We start from the raw sequence: 17,918 nt of genomic DNA, 5'->3' as shown, positions 1-17,918 counted from the left end.
GATAGATAGATAAATAGATAGATAGATGGATAGATGGATGGATGGATGGAAAGATAGATAAATAGATAGATAGATAGATATGTTTCTTTATTGGCCACACAAGGCTGAACACAGAGGGGATAAAATACAAAGTAGGGCTCTTCTTTTTGGGAAGGAAAGAAAAAAAGTGGGGGTAGAATTTCGATCAAAAGGGATTGCGGTAAAAAAAAACAAACAAAAAGTAAAACAATCAATAGGGATCGTGTATCACAGAAGTGTCATAGTGTAAAATGGGAAACACATTAGGTTTATCCGTGGAAAGAAAAACCTACGGAAAAGACCACGGTAACCTCGAGCAATAGTGTCATGCAAAAGACACATTACAGTAAGTGACTCTCTTTTTTCCTTTCTTTTTCTGGTTCATAGGATTATGCACAAGGTGGCTACGTCATTCACACGTTCCATCCTTGCTACATTCACCCATCTTTTTTTTTAGATATTCACTAGACAAAACTTCCCTCTCTACTCTCACCTTCCTCTTCAAGTGATACTTGTAGAAGCTGATGAGAGATTCACCAGAGAGCAAAGTGTTTGTCTCTAGACCTTTCAGACGCGTCCATCATACACATTCTTTCGCCATAGCCACAAGTACGATGAAAAAGGCTCTTCCTTTCCGTTTCAAGGAAGGAGGCGCGACAATATTCACGATAGACTCGGTTGATAAATTGACTCGTCCCACACGCGATAGCAGTCGTTCGACATAGGCCCACAGGTCGGAAATGGTTGGACACTGTACGAGTGCGTGCAGAACGGTTTCGTCGCTCTGACCGCATCTCGGGCAGGTCGGCCCCGTGTTTCTGCTCAATACCACAGGTGGTGCTATTAAATTAGACATGGCCTGAGTCAACTTCGGCCGAAACTTATCTAAGTAATCTAATCTATGCTGCAACCTATTAATCAAAAGGTCTCTGAATAAGGGTTGTTTAAGGATGTTGAACGAAACACCCATGTTTCCAGAGGTGAATTATCCAAACCCCAAAGAATTCCTCTCAAGACAAGGCTATGATGCTCCCCCACTACTTCTGCTCGTGATCAGAGATGCACATATCGTCAGCCACTAAGGGACATGCTCAGCTGGTTAAGGTCAAACAACTGACAAGCAAATCTGTGGTATTGAGCAGAATATTTGCTGTAGCCCATCTTTTTATACCAAGACAAAACAATGTACATGATAACACTTCCAATCCGTTAAGATCAGTAGCCATGAGAGCCAGTGCCTGGTACTGCATCAGGGCATTTATTATTATTATTATTATTATTATTATTATTATTATTATTATTCAGTTCTAAGGTAGGACTAGTATATTTAAAAACAATATCTATAGTCAGTCCCAACTCGTATATCTAGGTTATATATTGATATAATGTCTCCTGTTATTAGCACGGCAAAGAGGTTATGCCGTTATTTCTAGTGGATCAAGCGACCACATAGAGGCATGCATGTTATCTTAGAAAGGATAGTCACAAAGCCATGTATATTTTCTGATTGTCATCCTTCGTAGGATAATAATTAAGCACAGCTGACATTCGCCATCAACGTAATACGATTTAAACAAGGGAGATAATAAAAATTAAAATACCACTTCTGAAATTAGCAAATCACAAATGAAAAACTTTCCAGGGAGATAACTCATAAAATTTTTTGCAAGGGAGATTACTCTCACCCTCCTCCATGTACTACAAAAGTTTCGTCCCAGGTATTCGAACGAGTAGAAATGCTAGTCGAATCTTTATATCATACCATACTGTCTTAAATAATAGAGAGGACAAATAACACAATACAGTATTAGATACACTAAAATAAGGGATGGTCATGACTGAACTATTTTCATCTTTATTTAGTCTATCAAACTAAATCTACTGTCGTTGTAGGTATTGAACCAGGATTGATACGGCAAGGCTCTTGATCGCCTATCAGATCCACTATCCACTACTATAGAATGGTGTTTATTTATCACTTTATTTATTTATTTATTTATTTTATTAAAAAATATAATATCGAACCTGAACGATGAAAGCAAAGTTGACTTCAGCGTTTTTGGAACTTAGAGCCCGTCGTATATATGTATATATATATATATATATATATATATATATATATATATATATATATATATATATATATATATATATATATATGTGTGTGTGTGTGTGTGTGTATATGTTTGTGTGTCTGTGTTTGTCCCCACCAACATCGCTTGACAACTGATGGTGGTAACTTAGTGGTTCGGCAAAAGAGACCGATAGTATAAGTACTAGGCTTACAAAGAATAAGTCCTAGGGTCGATTTGCTCGACTAAAGGCGGTGCTCCAGCATGGCCACCGTCAAATGACTGAAACAAGTAAAAGATATGGAAGTATGTGTGCGTTTGTGTTTGTCCCTTCCCCACCGCTTGACAACCGGTGCCCCAGTATGGCCGCGGTCTAATGAGTGAGACAAGTAGAAGATAAAAGATACAAGATAGAATTTGTTTTCGAAATATGTCAGCTGTTACAGACCGTAACATCCGAGAGATCGCACGTACCGCAAATGGGTTCGATTAAAAATACGACAGGACGTTAGTCAGTCAAACAATGAATAGAAAAAAAAAATAATAATAAAGAAACAGAAGTTTGAGTTTGACAGAAAATAGTGTTTTTACTGTAAAAGACAAATATTCCAAACCTTCAGAGATTTCACCATCTCATTTTTCAATAATAGACTCAGCCATCTGCCATCTTCATATACCATCATCCCCTCATCTCTCAATAGACTCACCTCGTTTGCTCACCGTCAGTAATGTTATTTTGTTTCTTCTTCCTTTTTTCTTTCTTTCTTTCTTTCTGTGTGTGTGTGTGTGTGTGTGTTCTTTTAATTTTCTTTTTTTCCTATTTTTTCATCTTATTTCTTTTCTTGTTTTTTTTTTTAAAAAGAAAACAGAAAAACGTTTTTTTTTTTTTTGAAAATTCTCTTTTGCTCTGTATTGTAGTTTTTGTTAAATACCTTGTCACTACTGTTGGCACCAACCAACATTGGTTACCATAATGATGATGACAATAATGATGATGATGATGATGATGATGATGATGATGATGATGATGATGATGATGATGATGATAATGATGATGATGAAGATAATGATGACGACGACGAAGATGAGGATGAGGACGGTGGTCGTAGTGGTTGTGATGATGATGGTGATGATAATGATAATGGCAGTGGAGATGATGATGACGATGATGATGACGATGATGAAGACTGGCATATCGAAGTCCTTAGAATCTCTGTTGCTGACGTTACTGGTGTTATTGCTGTTGCTTTTGTTGTTGTTGACGATGTTGGCTGGAGTCGTGATGACGGTGACGACTTTGGCGGTGACGACTTTGGCGGTGACGACTTTGGCGGTGACGACTTTGACGTTGACATTTCTTGTCAACTTCGTTGACATTGTGGTGGCGTCAACGTTATTGCTGTTACGGTGATGCTTATTAGATGTTGCTCAACCGTTGTTCTTGGTCCTTAAACGCTGTTGCCAATGCTGGGTAGTGCTTCTGTTGTTGTTGTTGTAGCTGTTGTTAGTCATGTTATTGTTTTTACTGTCTTTGCTGTTGTTGTTGTTGTTGTTGTTGGTGTTGTCATCATTCTTATTAATGCTACTACTGTCACTGTCATCGTTGTTGCTGTAATCCACCATTTTTCTGGTTGCTGTCGCCGTAGCTGTTATTAGAATCGTTAGCACGCCGGATAAAATGCTTAGCGGCATTTCGTCCGTCTTTACATTATATGTTCAAAATCCGCCGAGGTCGACTTTGCCTTTTATCCTTTCAGGGTCGATGAAATAAGTACCAGTTACGCACTGGGGTCGATATAGTCGACTAGCCTCTCCCCCTCCCAAATTTCAAGATTTGTGTCTTTAGTAAAAAGGATAATCACTATTATTGTTGTGGTTGTTGTTGTTGATGGTTTTGATAATGATGATGATGACGATGATGATGATAATGATGATGATGAATTTTATCTGGCCATTGAGAATATCCTGTCCAGTTTAGCTGTCTCTGCTGCCTCCTTCGCTGGTCCTTCAAGAGGTGGATCTCCTTTCCTCAATTTCGGCATTTTGCGAAGGTTAGAGGACAGTTTCAGGCCGGTGACATCTCCTCTGCTGTCCCCGGCAATGATGCTGAAATTTTGAGGGTTGAAAGCTATCCGGGTAACCTCAGTGTCTTTCTTCTTCACCACCACTTGTTCACACATCGGTTCGTAGCGGTTTAAGTTTAAATCGTACACGAGGACACGACCTTTCGACGTAGCGGCAGCGAACACACTGGCCGAATATGGAGCCCAGGCGACATCAGTCACTCTGCTGCCCAGATCGAACGTGAACAAAGGGATTTTGTATTCCTCGTTGTATTCCCATACTTTTACGCTCCAGTCGTCGCTGCAAGTAATGAATGTATTTGGATGGAAGTGGTTCCATTCAACTTTATTCACGCCCATAGAATGGGCATCCAGCGTGTACAAGACTTCATTACAGTATCTTTTTGAGCAGACGTGAACTTTGCCCGTTTGCGTGGCGAGCAAATACAAATGATCAAACTTGCGATGGAAATTGAACGAGCTACCGCAACCGAACGACAAGATTGATATATTACTGTCCCAGAAAGGGAGCGGATCTATTTCAAGTTTCAACAATTCCAGTTGGACTAGTTCCTCTTTGACGAGGCTCCATTGCAAGATCCTTCCGTCGGTAGACACCGAGCAGAAAATTAAATCCACGTCTTCGGTTTTTGGTTGCCATTTTACTTCAGTCACCTCGTAGTGGTGCTTCCCTGTGAAACTGGAGGATTTCTGAACTAAAGCATCATGGCTCTTGCAAAGATTATACACGGCAACATGACCGTTGTAAAGCCCGACACAAATGTAGTAAGCGAATTCGGGATGGAAGTCTAAAGCCATAACGCTGCTGTTTGTTTGAAATATGTACATCGGATACGACGGGTTTTTCAAGCTGTACAACAGCAGCCAGCCGCCGAATCTTTGCTGAAACACATTGTAGGAGCCGAAGGAGGCAGCAAAGAAATCCGAATAACGGTTGTTCCAACATAAGGACGTTACACTGAAACCCAGGGTTTTGTGGTAGGAAAACTTCCAAAGAGGTAGCATGGTACCATAGCTAACGTGAAATTCATCGGATTCATCTTCGTAATATCTGTAATCATTTGTGATCTCATCGAAAATATTCTGATTCACCATTCTTTCCATCATCATAATAGCTGTTTTAGAATCCAAGAAACTGCTGCTGACTGGTGGCTTTTTCCTCTCCGTTTCGTGTTTTTTGGAATCTCTTATATAAGAGTCGTAAATTTCCCATTGATTAACATTAGCCGAAAACGTCGATTTTGGCGGCGGATCCGTCAGGGTGCCCTGCTCACGAGCTCTGTAGTTGTAGGTTTGGGATCCTCGATCACCATAATTAAAAGCATTCACCAATTTCTTATAAAAAATGTGCTCTGTAAACATTTCCTGCTCCACTTCTTCTAGTAGAGGTAAAACTGGAACGTCTGTCTTTATTTTGGGACCTTCTACCATATCTTTATGGATCAAACTACCTTGCAGCAACGTCAAAATGATAACTTGGTCTAAAAATGGTACCTCAGCATATTGTGACGTTTTGAAGTCGAAACGAACCAGATTGTCATACTCTGGCTTCACAGTTGGTGTCAATACAAGACTGAATTCTTCTTTCATTTTCGATTCGCTGGTTTTCATTTCCATTCTCGTCGATTTCCGGTGAGTTAACATATCCGGTCTGACGGCTTCAAGTTCAGGCTGCTCGGTTAGCGTTTTGTCCTTTTTATCCTTTTTCGATATGCTTTTCCTTCTGGTAGCCATTGTTACACTCTGTCCTTTTGTTCAATACAAAGAGATTTATAGATAGATATATCGAATAACGACTGTATGTACGTCTATATCTTTTACGTGAGCGTAATATAGAATGTCATGTATATGTATGTATTTATGTAGTTACAGACTAGGTCTACATGAGTATACATGGAAATATATGGTATGCATTTGTGCATGTGTGTGTGTGTGAGTGTGTGTAAGTGTGTGTGTGTGTGTGTGTGTGTGTGTGTGTGAGTGTATGTGCATGTGTGTGCAACTATATATGCATATCTGTGTTAATACAGTTACCAACAGGGAGTAAAACTAAAACCAATCTACAAACAGTTCCAATAAACTCTCGACTGGACAAACCGTTCGTCGTCGATGAATTCAAAATAATCTGGTTTATTTTTATCTGCTTTATCTATCTATCTATCTATCTATCTATCTATTCTCTTCTCTTCTCTTCTTTTCTATTCTATTCTATTTTATTCTATTACGTTAGGCTGCGTCTCCAAAACAAAACAAAACAGAAACTAGTCACGTGACAAAATGTTCTTTCTCTCGCTCACCACTCTCACCGTGCCTCTTCACTATTCTCTCTCTCTCTCTCTCCTCCCATTACTTCGCTGACTATCACGTTTTCACCACTCATCCCTTTCCTTCTCTTCCAACATGAACTAGAAGAAAAAGATTAGGAAGAAAAAGACGAACGACATCTACTACTATTACTACTCCTACAACAACAAGAAATCAGTGACGTCACATACATACAGTTGCAAAGTTAATTCCAGTGTGGTTTGAACTCAGGATGTAACGACCGGGAAGTAATTCTGCTACGTATTTTCGTCAATGTTCTAACGGTTCAGCCAATCTTCCTTGCCTTATATTTAGTAAAATTATTGTTTCTTTATATACTAAGCTATGTCGAGTCACTGTAGCAGCGTCGGCTCATCAAACAGATATGATCGCAAACCATTCTCTAATGGACAGAACATAATGAGACGTTTGCTTTGCAGTGGACTGAACATGGACAATCCAATCCAATTCCATCCAGTTGTTTTTTTAATTAAACATAAGGCCAGGTATAATATGCGTTTGAGTGTGTTATTTCTTTACTACCCACAAGGGGCTAAACACAGAGAGGACAAACAAGGACAGACAAACGGATTAAGTCGATTACATCGACCCCAGTGCGTAACTGGTACTTAATTTATCGACCCTGAAAGGATGAAAGGCTAAGTCGACCACGGCGGAATTTGAACTCAGAACGTAGCGGCGGAAGAAATACAGTTAAGCATTTCACCCGGCGTGCTAACGTTTCTGCCAGCTCGCCGCCCTGTTTGAGTGTGTGTGTGTGTGTGTGTGTGTGTGTGTGTGTGTGTGTGTGTGTGTGTGTGTGTGTGTGTGTGTGTGAGGTGGGGTGGGTGTTTTGGGGCAGACTTGGCCTAGTTTGGTTTCTGGCTTCATGGTCTTGCTTGATGGGGGGGGGGGGGACTGGAGTCATCCAAGGTTAGTAATTCCAGAGAAATCATCATGCGCAGAGCCGACCAAACTCGCCAGTGCCCGCCATCGTTGGCGAGTCCCCTTCCAACCCTTCTGCATCCTCCAAGGTGACGTCGAGCCTCTAGAGATCTTCCTCAATCACGTCCAGCCGTCTGGTACGGGGGCCTGTCACAAGGCTTCCTCTGACCCACAGCTGTTATATCGAATGAGAGTAAAACCCTAGAAGGATAATCTGGCGGGAGACGGAGGATATGTCCGTACCAGCGCATGCGACGGGTAGCTATAAGGTGGGAAGCTACAGGCAGATTCGTGCGCACACGCTGTTCTTTGTTCGTAGCGTGATGGTACCGTCTGATGTTCTCGATGGTTTTCAGGGCTTTGTTGTCGAAGCCGTCGATCCTCTTTTCCAGGTTCTTCGAGAGGGATCTGCTCCATAGAGGAGAATGGAGAGGGCCCATGCCTTGTCGATGCGGAGCTTCATCTTCCGGGATGTACAGCAGGGACACCAGTGGGGATTCCATGTGGAGTACATGACCCAAGCAGCCAGACCACATCTGCGGTTGGTCTTTGGGGTCAGCTCAGCTCAAGCGTGTGAATTGGGGAGGATGTAGTCAATACCTCTGACCCCAGTAGTTGGCTGGTACTTTATTTTGTCTACTCTGAAAGGCAAAAAGGCAACGTTGACCTCGGCGAGATTTGAACTAAGAACCTAAAACACCCGGAAGAAATACCACAAATTTGTATTTCCGATTCTCTCGAAATAATTGTTTCCTAGGCCATCTAAGAAAAAACATGTTTTTTCCTTCCTTTTCTCTTCTCTCATGTTCTTAGCAATTCAAGGAAACCGAAATAAATTTTTGCATTTTCTTGACTCGTTGTCGAATATTTTTATTGAGGGAAGTAACCAAAAATATAATTACATGAGTTATTTTCCTTGTAACTCACACAGCGTTCAGCTATCTCGTCTTAACGTTTCTGTATTTACATTACGCTTTGTTTGTTTGTTTGTTTGTTTGTTTGTTTGTTTGTTTGTTTGTTTGTTTGTTTCTTTCTTTCTTTCTTTCTTTCTTTCTTTCTTTCAATCCCTGATTCCTACGCAAAGGTGCATGTCTCTCTCTCTCTCTCTCTCTCTCTCTCTCTCTCTCTCTCTCTCTTTCACTGTTCATTTCCCCTTTCCAGTGCCATATTTACCTACAGGCCGGACAGGCTGTGAAGCCAAGGTGTGGCAAGGGTGAAAGCACCGGCCAATTTGTATAAAACTCTATGCAGTCGCCTTACAAATGGAAATTGCCTAGAGTCTAAGAAGGAGAGGAGAAAGATGGGCAGAGATAACTGAAGAAAATAGAAAAGGTGAAAGAGAGAGTGAGAGAGAATGCGAGAGAGAGAGGGAGAGAGAAAGAGAGGGAGAGAAAGAGAGGGAGAGGTTGAAAGAGAGGGAGAGAGAAAGGGATAAGAGAAAATTTTAGAGATTGGACGCTAGTTTTTACAAGACAACAACAACGTCATGGTAATGGCAATCACTGCTGATGTCATAATAAACAAAAGCAATGACGTCACAATTAATACATCGTCGACACAACCAACGACGTTCAGATAAAGTTTGTAAAGACATTTGAAACAACAGTAACAAAAACAACGAGACCAGGACTAAGAAAATGAACTTCACATTTGTCCAAACAAGCAATCGACGGATATACCGATGGCTTAAAGGCAAAGAGGGAGATGTTAAAAAAATTGAAGTGCAACCCACATTCGCTTTGGGTTGTTGGTGCATCCAGCTGAGAAGGTAAGCGGCAACCAAAAAAAAAAAAAAAAGGCTTTTGGTACTACTAAAGCAGCACGGTCCCGAACGCGCAAGTTAGTCGTGAGTGGTCGATCCTAACCCTAACCCTAAACACGTATTCATTTGCACACGCGGGTTAGGGATAGGGTTAGGGTTAGGGTTAGGGATAGGGTTAGGGTTAAGATCGACCACTCACGACTAGCTAGCGCGGACGCGCGACTGCGCGACTGCGCGTTCGGGACCGTGCTGCTTTAGTAGTACCAAGGCTTTTTCTATACTTGTTGGCTTTCGGAAGTTGGAGCTTTTGCGGGGGAGGCGTCCATTTTGAACTAAGACAAGAAAATTGCAGCATAACTGTGTGATAGCGGTGTCAAGACGTAGCAAGCCTATAACTGTCATATAACTGGTTTATTCTCTTCTTCCGTTTTTCTTTGACATGCGCATTGCGTTTTTATTTTTCTCTTCCCTTTTATGAATTCAGTGTGCACATGCGCATCGCGTGTTCATACTTCGCTTTCCGGTTCCTATTCAAAACTTTTTATATATCACAACCATCTCACGACCGTGCGTTCGTGAGGAGCTCTTTGCACTCCGATGGTTGTAAAACAAGGGTGGGCCGTGCCGCCATTTGCGGACGATGTCATCGTCATGGTGTTTAGTATCACCCAAGAAGAGTCGGTTGACACCATTCTGAAAGGAATTACTTATTATTATGGCCGGGTTCCAACCCAGGCCGTAGCAATAAAATCCGCTCGCCACACTTCTTGCCCTGGGGTCCTGGGGCTTCCAGGCTAGTGTCTACAATCAAGTTGTCGATGTAAGTGGGATGGGGGGGGGGGGGCTCTTGATTTTGATCGTCGTAATTTGTTTTTTTTTTTAGTGCTGTACACTTTGGGAGGCTGGATCACTCATCTTTTGTGTTTCTATTGCATTTCATCGTCTTTTCCATTTACTTCTCTTCATCTTTTTTTTAATGCAAATTCTCACGCAAATCGATGACTGTCCTTTGTGATAAACCCACCTCATCCATGCGCCTGTGGCTCTTGAAAGAACCCCCCCCCCCCCCCATCATCATCATCATCATCATCATCATCATCATTATCATCATTATTACTTTATAATAATAATAATAATGATGATGATGATGATGATGATGATGATAATTATGCTCAGTGGTATTTCGTCTGCCGCGATGTTCTGAGTTCGAATTCCGCCAAGGTCGACTTTGCCTTTCATGCTTTGCACAGCTTCTAATGCTGGAGATGTACTACGGTTTCAGCTGTTCACTACCATTGAACTAAGGTAACACCTCTTATTTTTCGAGCACCAGCCGGAGTATTCGAGCGGTTCCAAGCAGTGCGGTTTTCTGCAAGTGCTCCATCCTTATTGCAGCCCCTATTTGTTCTACGTACTTCTCGAGATTTTTGCTCAATGTTCCCAGAGCTCCGACAATTATTGGTACTACTACTACCTTTTTCATCGACCACAACTGCTTAACTTCCCAAGCTAACCTGTCATATCTATCGACTTTTCGAGACTTTCTACTATAGGCCTTGTGTCTATAGTAGAAAGGATTATTATTATTATTATTATTATTATTATTATTATTATTATTATTATTATTATTGATATCTTTATTGCTATTAAGATGATATTTAAACAGTATTTAATGTCATTTCCGTCCGTTCGAATGAGTGAAAATTCGATCGGGGACCTTCATTACATTAGAATATCCATTAATGAAATAGACGTTGCGCACTGGACAAGTTTATCTTGTCTTCCTTCAGTATTTTTTCCTTCTTGCCTCATCATTTTTGTCAAGTAACTTCATGAGATTCGGTAACGAATATAGAAGGAAGAAAAATCTCCGTTGAGGAGTGGTTCAACAAAAGATATTTTTGTTCTGTGCAGAATCATGGTTTTGTAATTTTGATATCATTTAGTAGTAGTAGTAGTAGTAGTAGTAGTAGTAGTAGTTGTAGTAGTGGTGGTAGTGGTGGTGGCGGTGATTTGGTAGGTTTGGTGTAACTTGTTTATTTAAGACGAATGGACGTCGTAATGGTGGTTGTAATAAAGAGAGCAATGTCCTCGGAAACCATCATCACTAGCCACCAGCAACTGCAGTAACGCTTGCAAACAGTAACAACAGCAGCAGCAACAGCAGCGGCAGCAGCAGCAATAGCATCGCATTACCACTACCACCACCACCAATGCCGCCACCACCAGCACCACTACCAACACCACCGGCACCACCACCACCACCACCACCACCACCACCATCATCACTATCACTGTCACCTATCATCATCACAACAATTAGAAGAACCCTAACCCTAACCCTAAACACGTATTCATTTGCACACGCAGTATCGTACTCGACAATCTAGCTCGGTGCTTCTCAAAGTGGTGATGGTGGTGGGTCGTGATATTTTGGAGGGACGTTGGGGAGGAGTGAGGGTGGGGGTGTGGGGTGTGTGGGGTAAGTTAGTGACAATTGAATGGATAAAAACATTGCAGTAAAGACGTAATTGAAACCGCTTTTCAATCCATCCATCTATCTATCCAACCAACCAACCATACATACATACATACATGCACATACATATACACACATACATACATATATACATACATACATACATGCATACACATACATACATATACATACATGCATACATACATACATACATACATACATACATACTGTTACTCATTTCATCCACTCTGAAAACAGAATTTGAACTTAGAACGTGAAGGCAGATGAAATACTGCTAAGCATTTTGTCCGACGCTACGTATACACACATATAAGAACACACACACACACACACACACACTTTCAAATACATGCACACATATTCAAATACGCCCTCCCCAGACATACATACATATACACATTTAACGTTATATTCAGCACACATATACACGCATATTTATAGATATATCATAACCGCACACACATACACACACACACACACACACACACGCACGCACTCTCTCACACACACACAGACAGACAGACAGACAGACACACAAACACACAGACAGACAAGCACACACACACACACACACACATACAGACAAACAAACAAGCACATATACACACACAAACACAGACAAACAGACAAGCACACAAACACACACGGACAGACAAACAGACAAACAGACAAACACACGCACGCACGCGCACACACACGTACGCACACACACACACACACACACACACACACACACACACACACACACACACACACACACACACAGAGGTAACTACTATAAATAACCAGATCTTTGGCATTCTTTTGTAACAGCAGCCAAAACAGACCTCACCTTGCTGTTTGAAGGTTGTTAGATTTGCGGAAGTCGGTAATTTTGGTAGTGGCACCGGTGATGGTGGTGGTGGTGGCGCCGGTTTCGTAGTGTCTTCTTTGTGCTGATGTTTGTGGTGGTGGTGGTGGTGGTAGTAGTGGTTTGTTAGTGTTCTTTTGATGGCATTGTAATAGTGTGGTGCTTACGTACTCGGTGTTGGTAGTGGTTTTTGGTAGCGGTACTAGTTTGCTAGTGTCCTTTTGGGGGTTCGTAATGTAGGTGGGGGTAGCTTGGTCGTGATGGTATGGCAATAGTATGGTACTGGTCTACATGGTGTTGATAATGGTGGTGTCAGTATTGGTAGTAGTGATGGAGGTAGTAGTGGTGGAGGTAGTAGTGGTGGTGGTGGAGGTGGTTTGCTGGTGCCTTTTTGGTGTTGGTAGTAGCGGTGGTAGTGGTGGAGGTAGTTCAGCCGTATGGCATAACTTTAGTGTGGTTCTGGTTTACATGGTGTATGTAGCAGTGGTGGTAGTTAGGTAAAGTGGTGGTGGTAGTCGTAGTAGTAGTGGTGGTGGTGTTAGTTTAGCTGTATTGCTGGTGGACTTGGTGTTGGGTGTGGTGGCGGCAATCAGGTACTGTGATGGTGGTATAGGTGTTGATATTAGTGTTGGTGTTGTTGGTAGCAATGATGGTTTCCTGGAGTCTTTTTGGTGTTCGTAGTAGTGGTGGGAGTGGTTTAGTCGTGATGGCATAGTAACAATGACGTACTAGTATAACTGACGTTAGTACCAGTAGTGGTATGTTACTGTAGTGTTGTTGTTAGTGGTGGTGGTCTTTTTTGGTATTGGTACTGGTGGTCATCGTAAATAGTTTAGTAGTGTACCAAGGTAGTAGATAACAGCAAGAAACTAGTGTATTTAGTAGTGGTAGTCGTGGTGGTATGGTACAATGGTAGTGATGGTATGGTTAGTGTGTCGTGATGGCTCTAGTCTTTTTGGTATTGCCAGTGATGAAGTATCATTGCTTTTGGTGTTCGTAACGGCACACACGTGCGCGCGCACACTCGTGTATATGCACATACACATACAGAACGCTGACATATCGAAATTTATCGGAAATATCTCATGCCAGAAAAGTTAAACTTATTTTCTGTCACGCACTGAAAGATATTGTGTGTTTGTGTTCTGTGCATTTGCGTTTGTGTGTATGTGCGTTGTGTCCTTGAGCAAGACTTCATTTAACGTTCCTCCAGTTCACTCAGGTGGTAAAAATGAGTTGTACCTGTATTTCAAAGGGCCAACCTTGTCACATTCTGTGGGTTACGCCAAATCTCCCTGACAACTACATTAAAAGTACGTGAGTCCGTGGAGTGCCCATTCACTTGCTCGTTATTTCCCGAACCAAGCTGTTCCATTGATCGGATCAACTTGCCGTCGTAACCGACGTAGTGCCATATGTATGCACATTTTATATACATATATACATGCACACACACACACACACACACACACACACACACACACACACACACACACACACACACACACACAGTGGTTCGGCAAAAGAGATCGATATAATAAGTACTAGGCTTCCAAAGAATAAGTCCTGGGGTCGATTTGTTCCACTAAAGGCGGTGCACCAGCATGGCCGCAGGCAAATGACTGAAACAAGTAAAAGAATAAAAGAACACACACACACACACACACACACACACACACACATATATTTAAAATTTTTTACAAAAACACAACAAACGGAAAATTCGTAGCGAATTTCTCATGAGAGGAGTGGCTGCGTAGTAAGTAGCTTGCTTCCCAACCACATGGTTCCGGGTTCAGTCCCACTGCGTGGCACCTTGGGCAAGTGTCTTCTACTATAGCCTCGGGCCAAACCAAAGCCTTGTGAGTGGATTTGGTAGACGGAAACTGAAAGAAGCCTGTCGTATATATGTATATATATGTATGTGTGTGTATATGTTCGTGTGTCTGTGTTTGTCCCACCAACATCGCTTGACAACAGATGCTGGTGTGTTTACGTCCCCGTAACTTAGCGGTTCGGCAAAAGAGACCGATAGAATAAGTACTAGGCTTACAATGAATAAGTCCTGAGGTCGATTTGCTCGACTAAAGGTGGTGCTCCAGCATGGCCACAGTCAAATGACTGAAACAAGTAAAAGAGTAAAAGAGAAAGAGAGTCAACGTGCAAAAGATCCTTACAATTTCGCACCTTTAATACACACATACACACATACATACATACATACGTATGTCGAAAGAAACCAGTGTCCCAGAATCCTGTGCGTGCGCCAGTGAGCCGAGTGAGAAAAATTGTTCTCTTCTGACGTACGCTACCAGTGACGAGCATATTTTGCGTATGAACCTGCCAAGACCTATTAAGAATAAATATGCAAATATTCGTTGCAGATCTCACTATATACGATGCAAATAACGACACACACACACACACACACACACACACACACACACACATATATAGGCGCAGGAGTGGCAGCGTGGTAAGAAGCTTGCCTTCCAACCATCTTGTTCCGGGTTCGGTCCCTCTGCATAGCACCATGGGCAAGTGTCTTCTACTAAACCTCAAGCCGACCAAAGCCTTGCGATTGGATTTTGTAGACGGAAACTGAAAGAAGCCCGTCGTGTATATATATATATATATATATATATATATATATATATATATATATATATATATATATATATATATATATATGAGAGTATTGTAGTTCGCTTGAAGCATTGTGTATTGTTTGTAAAGAGTAAAAAGTTTAGGAAGGTATAACAATGCACTATAGAACAAAAAATGGACTATATACCTGTTGTAACTTGATAAACTATAGTCCGATGATATTTCGGAATTAGAATTCCTTCTTCAAATCTTATTTGCTGGAGTCTCTGCTATAAGCTATTGATGTGTTTGCATCCCCGCAACTTAGCGATTCGGCAAAAGAGAGCGACAGAATAAGTACCCAGCTTACAAAGAGGTACTGGGGTCGATCTATTCGGCTAAAAATTCAAGGCAGTGCCCCAGCGTAGCGACAGTCTGATTGTATTCGTTTGTGGAAATTTGGGTAGGTTGTATTAGTAAAGTTTTAAAAGTGTGGGTGAGTATATAGATCCTTGTGGTACACCATTCGGGAAGTTGCAATGTTTCGATATTTTGCTTTTATTCTTGCTATTTAGCCTCATATCAGACCTATAATTAAAGACGCTCTACTTATGACCATCCCAGCCTTTTTTTTTTCTATTTCAGAACACATTATCCTATGAGTACTTCCCACATTTAAACGATAAGATGTGATCTCATGGAAATTTAACTACTATTTTTAGCATTTCAAGCGACAGTACAATGGTATGGTGCACTCCCTCGTAGGTTTGTGTTTCCACGGCTCTAAAATGAATAAGCAATTCGCTGCCAACAACAACACTATCATAGCTTATGATCTGAGGGTGAGGTGGCTGCTATTTTTAGCATTCCACGTATCCACGTAATGGCGCGTTTTCCCGTTGGCTCACGCTCCCAGGTTTTGATAAGCAACAATTCACTGCTAATAAGTAACGCTATCGTCGCTGTTGTTTGTGTACTCTTTAACGGTGTTGGCGAATTTAAGTTTAGTTTTACAATGTCAGCGTTTATTATGTTTTCGTATTTTTGTGTTTAAATGAACAGTTTTTACTAAACGATTGTCGGAATTGAAACGGTGTTTGAGGGGAGGTTTTTATAAAATATAACTAGGATCACATAACTAGGATTTTATAAAGAGTAAAGCCTTCAGTCATGTTGTTGGCACTCCGTCGCTTACGACGTCGCGTGAAATTAACGTGCAAGTGGCTGAGCACTCCACAGACACGTGTACCCTTAACGTAGTTCTCGGGGGAGATTCAGTGTGACAAAGAGTGACAAGGCTGGCCCTTTGAATTACAAGCACAACAGAAACAGGAAGAAAGAGTGAGAGAAAGTTGTGGTGAAAGAGTACAGCAGGGTTCGCCACCATCCCCTGCCGGAGCCTCGTGGAGCTTTAGGTGTTTTCGCTCAATAAACACTCACAACGCCCGGTCTGGGAATCGAAACCACGATCCTACGACCGCGAGTCCGCAGCCCTAACCACTGGGCCATTGCGCCTCCACCTTCAGTCATGAATGACCATGAAAGTGCATTTAGAAAGTTTGCCTCCGAGGCACGTCTGGGCAAGGTTGTTTATGGAAGACCAGCAGTCACCCATGCATACCAGCCTCTCCTCCCCATGCCACTGATGTTATCCAGGGGAAAGGCAAAGGTTGATACAGCTTAGCACAGTTGATACAGCTGTAATGTTGCAACTCATTTCTACAGCTGAGTGAACTGGAGCAACGTGAAATAAAGTGTCTTGCTCGAGAACACAACTCGAAGCCCGGTCCGGGAATCGAACTCATAACCTCATGATTGTGAGCCCCATTCTAAAAATGAACAGTCCCATTATGGAGATAACCACTGATGCTATCTAAGAGAAAGGCAAAGGCCGGTACTACTTGGCACCAAAGACATCGCAAATCATTTCTACAGCTGAGAGAATTGGAGCAACGTGAAATAATGTCTTGTTCTAGAACACAACACACAGCGTGGCCCAGGAATCGAACTCACTACCTCATGATTGTGAGCCTGACGTTCTAACCATTGAACCAAGCCCTTTCACACACAATCTTCTACATATACTCTTTTACACTTTTACTTGTTTCAGTCATTTGACTGCGGCCATGCTGGAGCGCCGCCTTTAGTCGAGCAAATCGTCCCCAGGACTTATTCTTTGTAAGCCTAGTACTTATTCTATCGGTCTCTTTTTGCCGAACCGCTATGTTACGGGGGACGTAAACACACTAGCATCGGTTGTCAAGCGATGTTGGGGAGGGGACAAACGCACACACACACACACACACACACACATGCATATATACGACGGGCTTCTTTCAGTTTCCGTCTACCAAATCTACTCACAAGGCTTTGGTCGACCCGAGGCTATAGTAGAAGATACTTGCCCAAGGTGTCACGCAGTGGGACTGAACCCGGAACCATGTGGTTGGTAAGCAAGCTACTTACCACACAGCCACTCCTGCGCCTATATGCACATTTTTAAAAACTAAGACAGTGGGATGTTATTTGAGGGGGATTTGACTGCCATTTTTTGGGAGTAGTTGGTGTTGTTCTTTAGTTCCATATTAGCACTGGTTCAGTAAATCTATAATCAGAGGTGTTCTAGCCATGACCAACTTGTTTATTTTTGTTTTATTGATACAATGCATATAGGATCACTTCAATTTATATATCCGTTTTTTTTTTTTACTTCTTCTAATTAATGCAATAGGGCGCGATTTGAGGGAGATTTGGTCGCTATTTCTTGAATGCCAAACGACTTGGTAGAAGCTGTGTT

At 41.8% G+C, this 17,918-nt stretch overlaps 2 protein-coding genes and 1 long non-coding RNA gene across 7 annotated transcripts in view; 2 read left to right on the top strand and 1 right to left on the bottom strand.

Moving 5' to 3' along the window:
• Positions 1–2,651: 2,651 nt before the first annotated feature.
• LOC106870528 (dynein intermediate chain 2, ciliary) lies at positions 2,652–8,747 on the bottom strand. 2 transcript variants are annotated; one of them, XM_014916654.3, is made up of 2 exons: positions 8,597–8,747; positions 2,652–5,922 (listed from the first exon to the last, which is right to left on the bottom strand). In XM_014916654.3, exon 2 carries the CDS (start codon positions 5,906–5,908, stop codon positions 4,034–4,036), a length of 1,875 nt encoding a protein of 624 aa, XP_014772140.1. In that variant the 5' UTR covers positions 5,909–5,922; positions 8,597–8,747; the 3' UTR covers positions 2,652–4,033. The 2 variants fall into 2 exon arrangements, with proteins under 2 accessions (XP_014772140.1, XP_014772141.1); XM_014916655.3 differs by lacking the exon at positions 8,597–8,747 and adding an exon at positions 8,326–8,461.
• LOC149132793 (uncharacterized) lies at positions 5,719–6,994 on the top strand. The gene is made up of 2 exons (XR_016244356.1): positions 5,719–5,806; positions 6,584–6,994. It is a non-coding gene; the product is annotated as an uncharacterized LOC149132793 (long non-coding RNA).
• A 96-nt stretch (positions 8,748–8,843) lies between the features above and the next one.
• The window catches only part of LOC106870534 (uncharacterized), a 66,567-nt gene continuing 57,492 nt past the window's right edge, over positions 8,844–17,918 (top strand). For all 4 annotated transcript variants that reach the window (XM_089363148.1, XM_089363141.1, XM_089363145.1 and 1 more), the window contains exon 1: positions 8,844–9,191. The gene's annotated coding sequence lies outside the window, so the exon portion shown is untranslated. The remainder of the gene's footprint in view (positions 9,192–17,918) is intronic.

The sequence above is a fragment of the Octopus bimaculoides genome, chromosome 14 (genome assembly GCF_046866305.1).
Source record: "Octopus bimaculoides isolate indiv1 chromosome 14, ASM4686630v1, whole genome shotgun sequence".
In the NCBI taxonomy this organism is placed as follows: Eukaryota; Metazoa; Mollusca; class Cephalopoda; order Octopoda; family Octopodidae; genus Octopus; species Octopus bimaculoides.
Note: the sequence above shows the minus strand (reverse complement) of the source record. Positions and strands in the feature narration are given on the sequence as shown.

Bases quoted from the DNA above. Each gene is read 5' to 3' on its own strand.
- LOC106870528 (XM_014916654.3), bottom strand. From the start codon at position 5,908: ATGGCTACCAGAAGGAAAAGCATATCGAAAAAGGATAAAAAGGACAAA.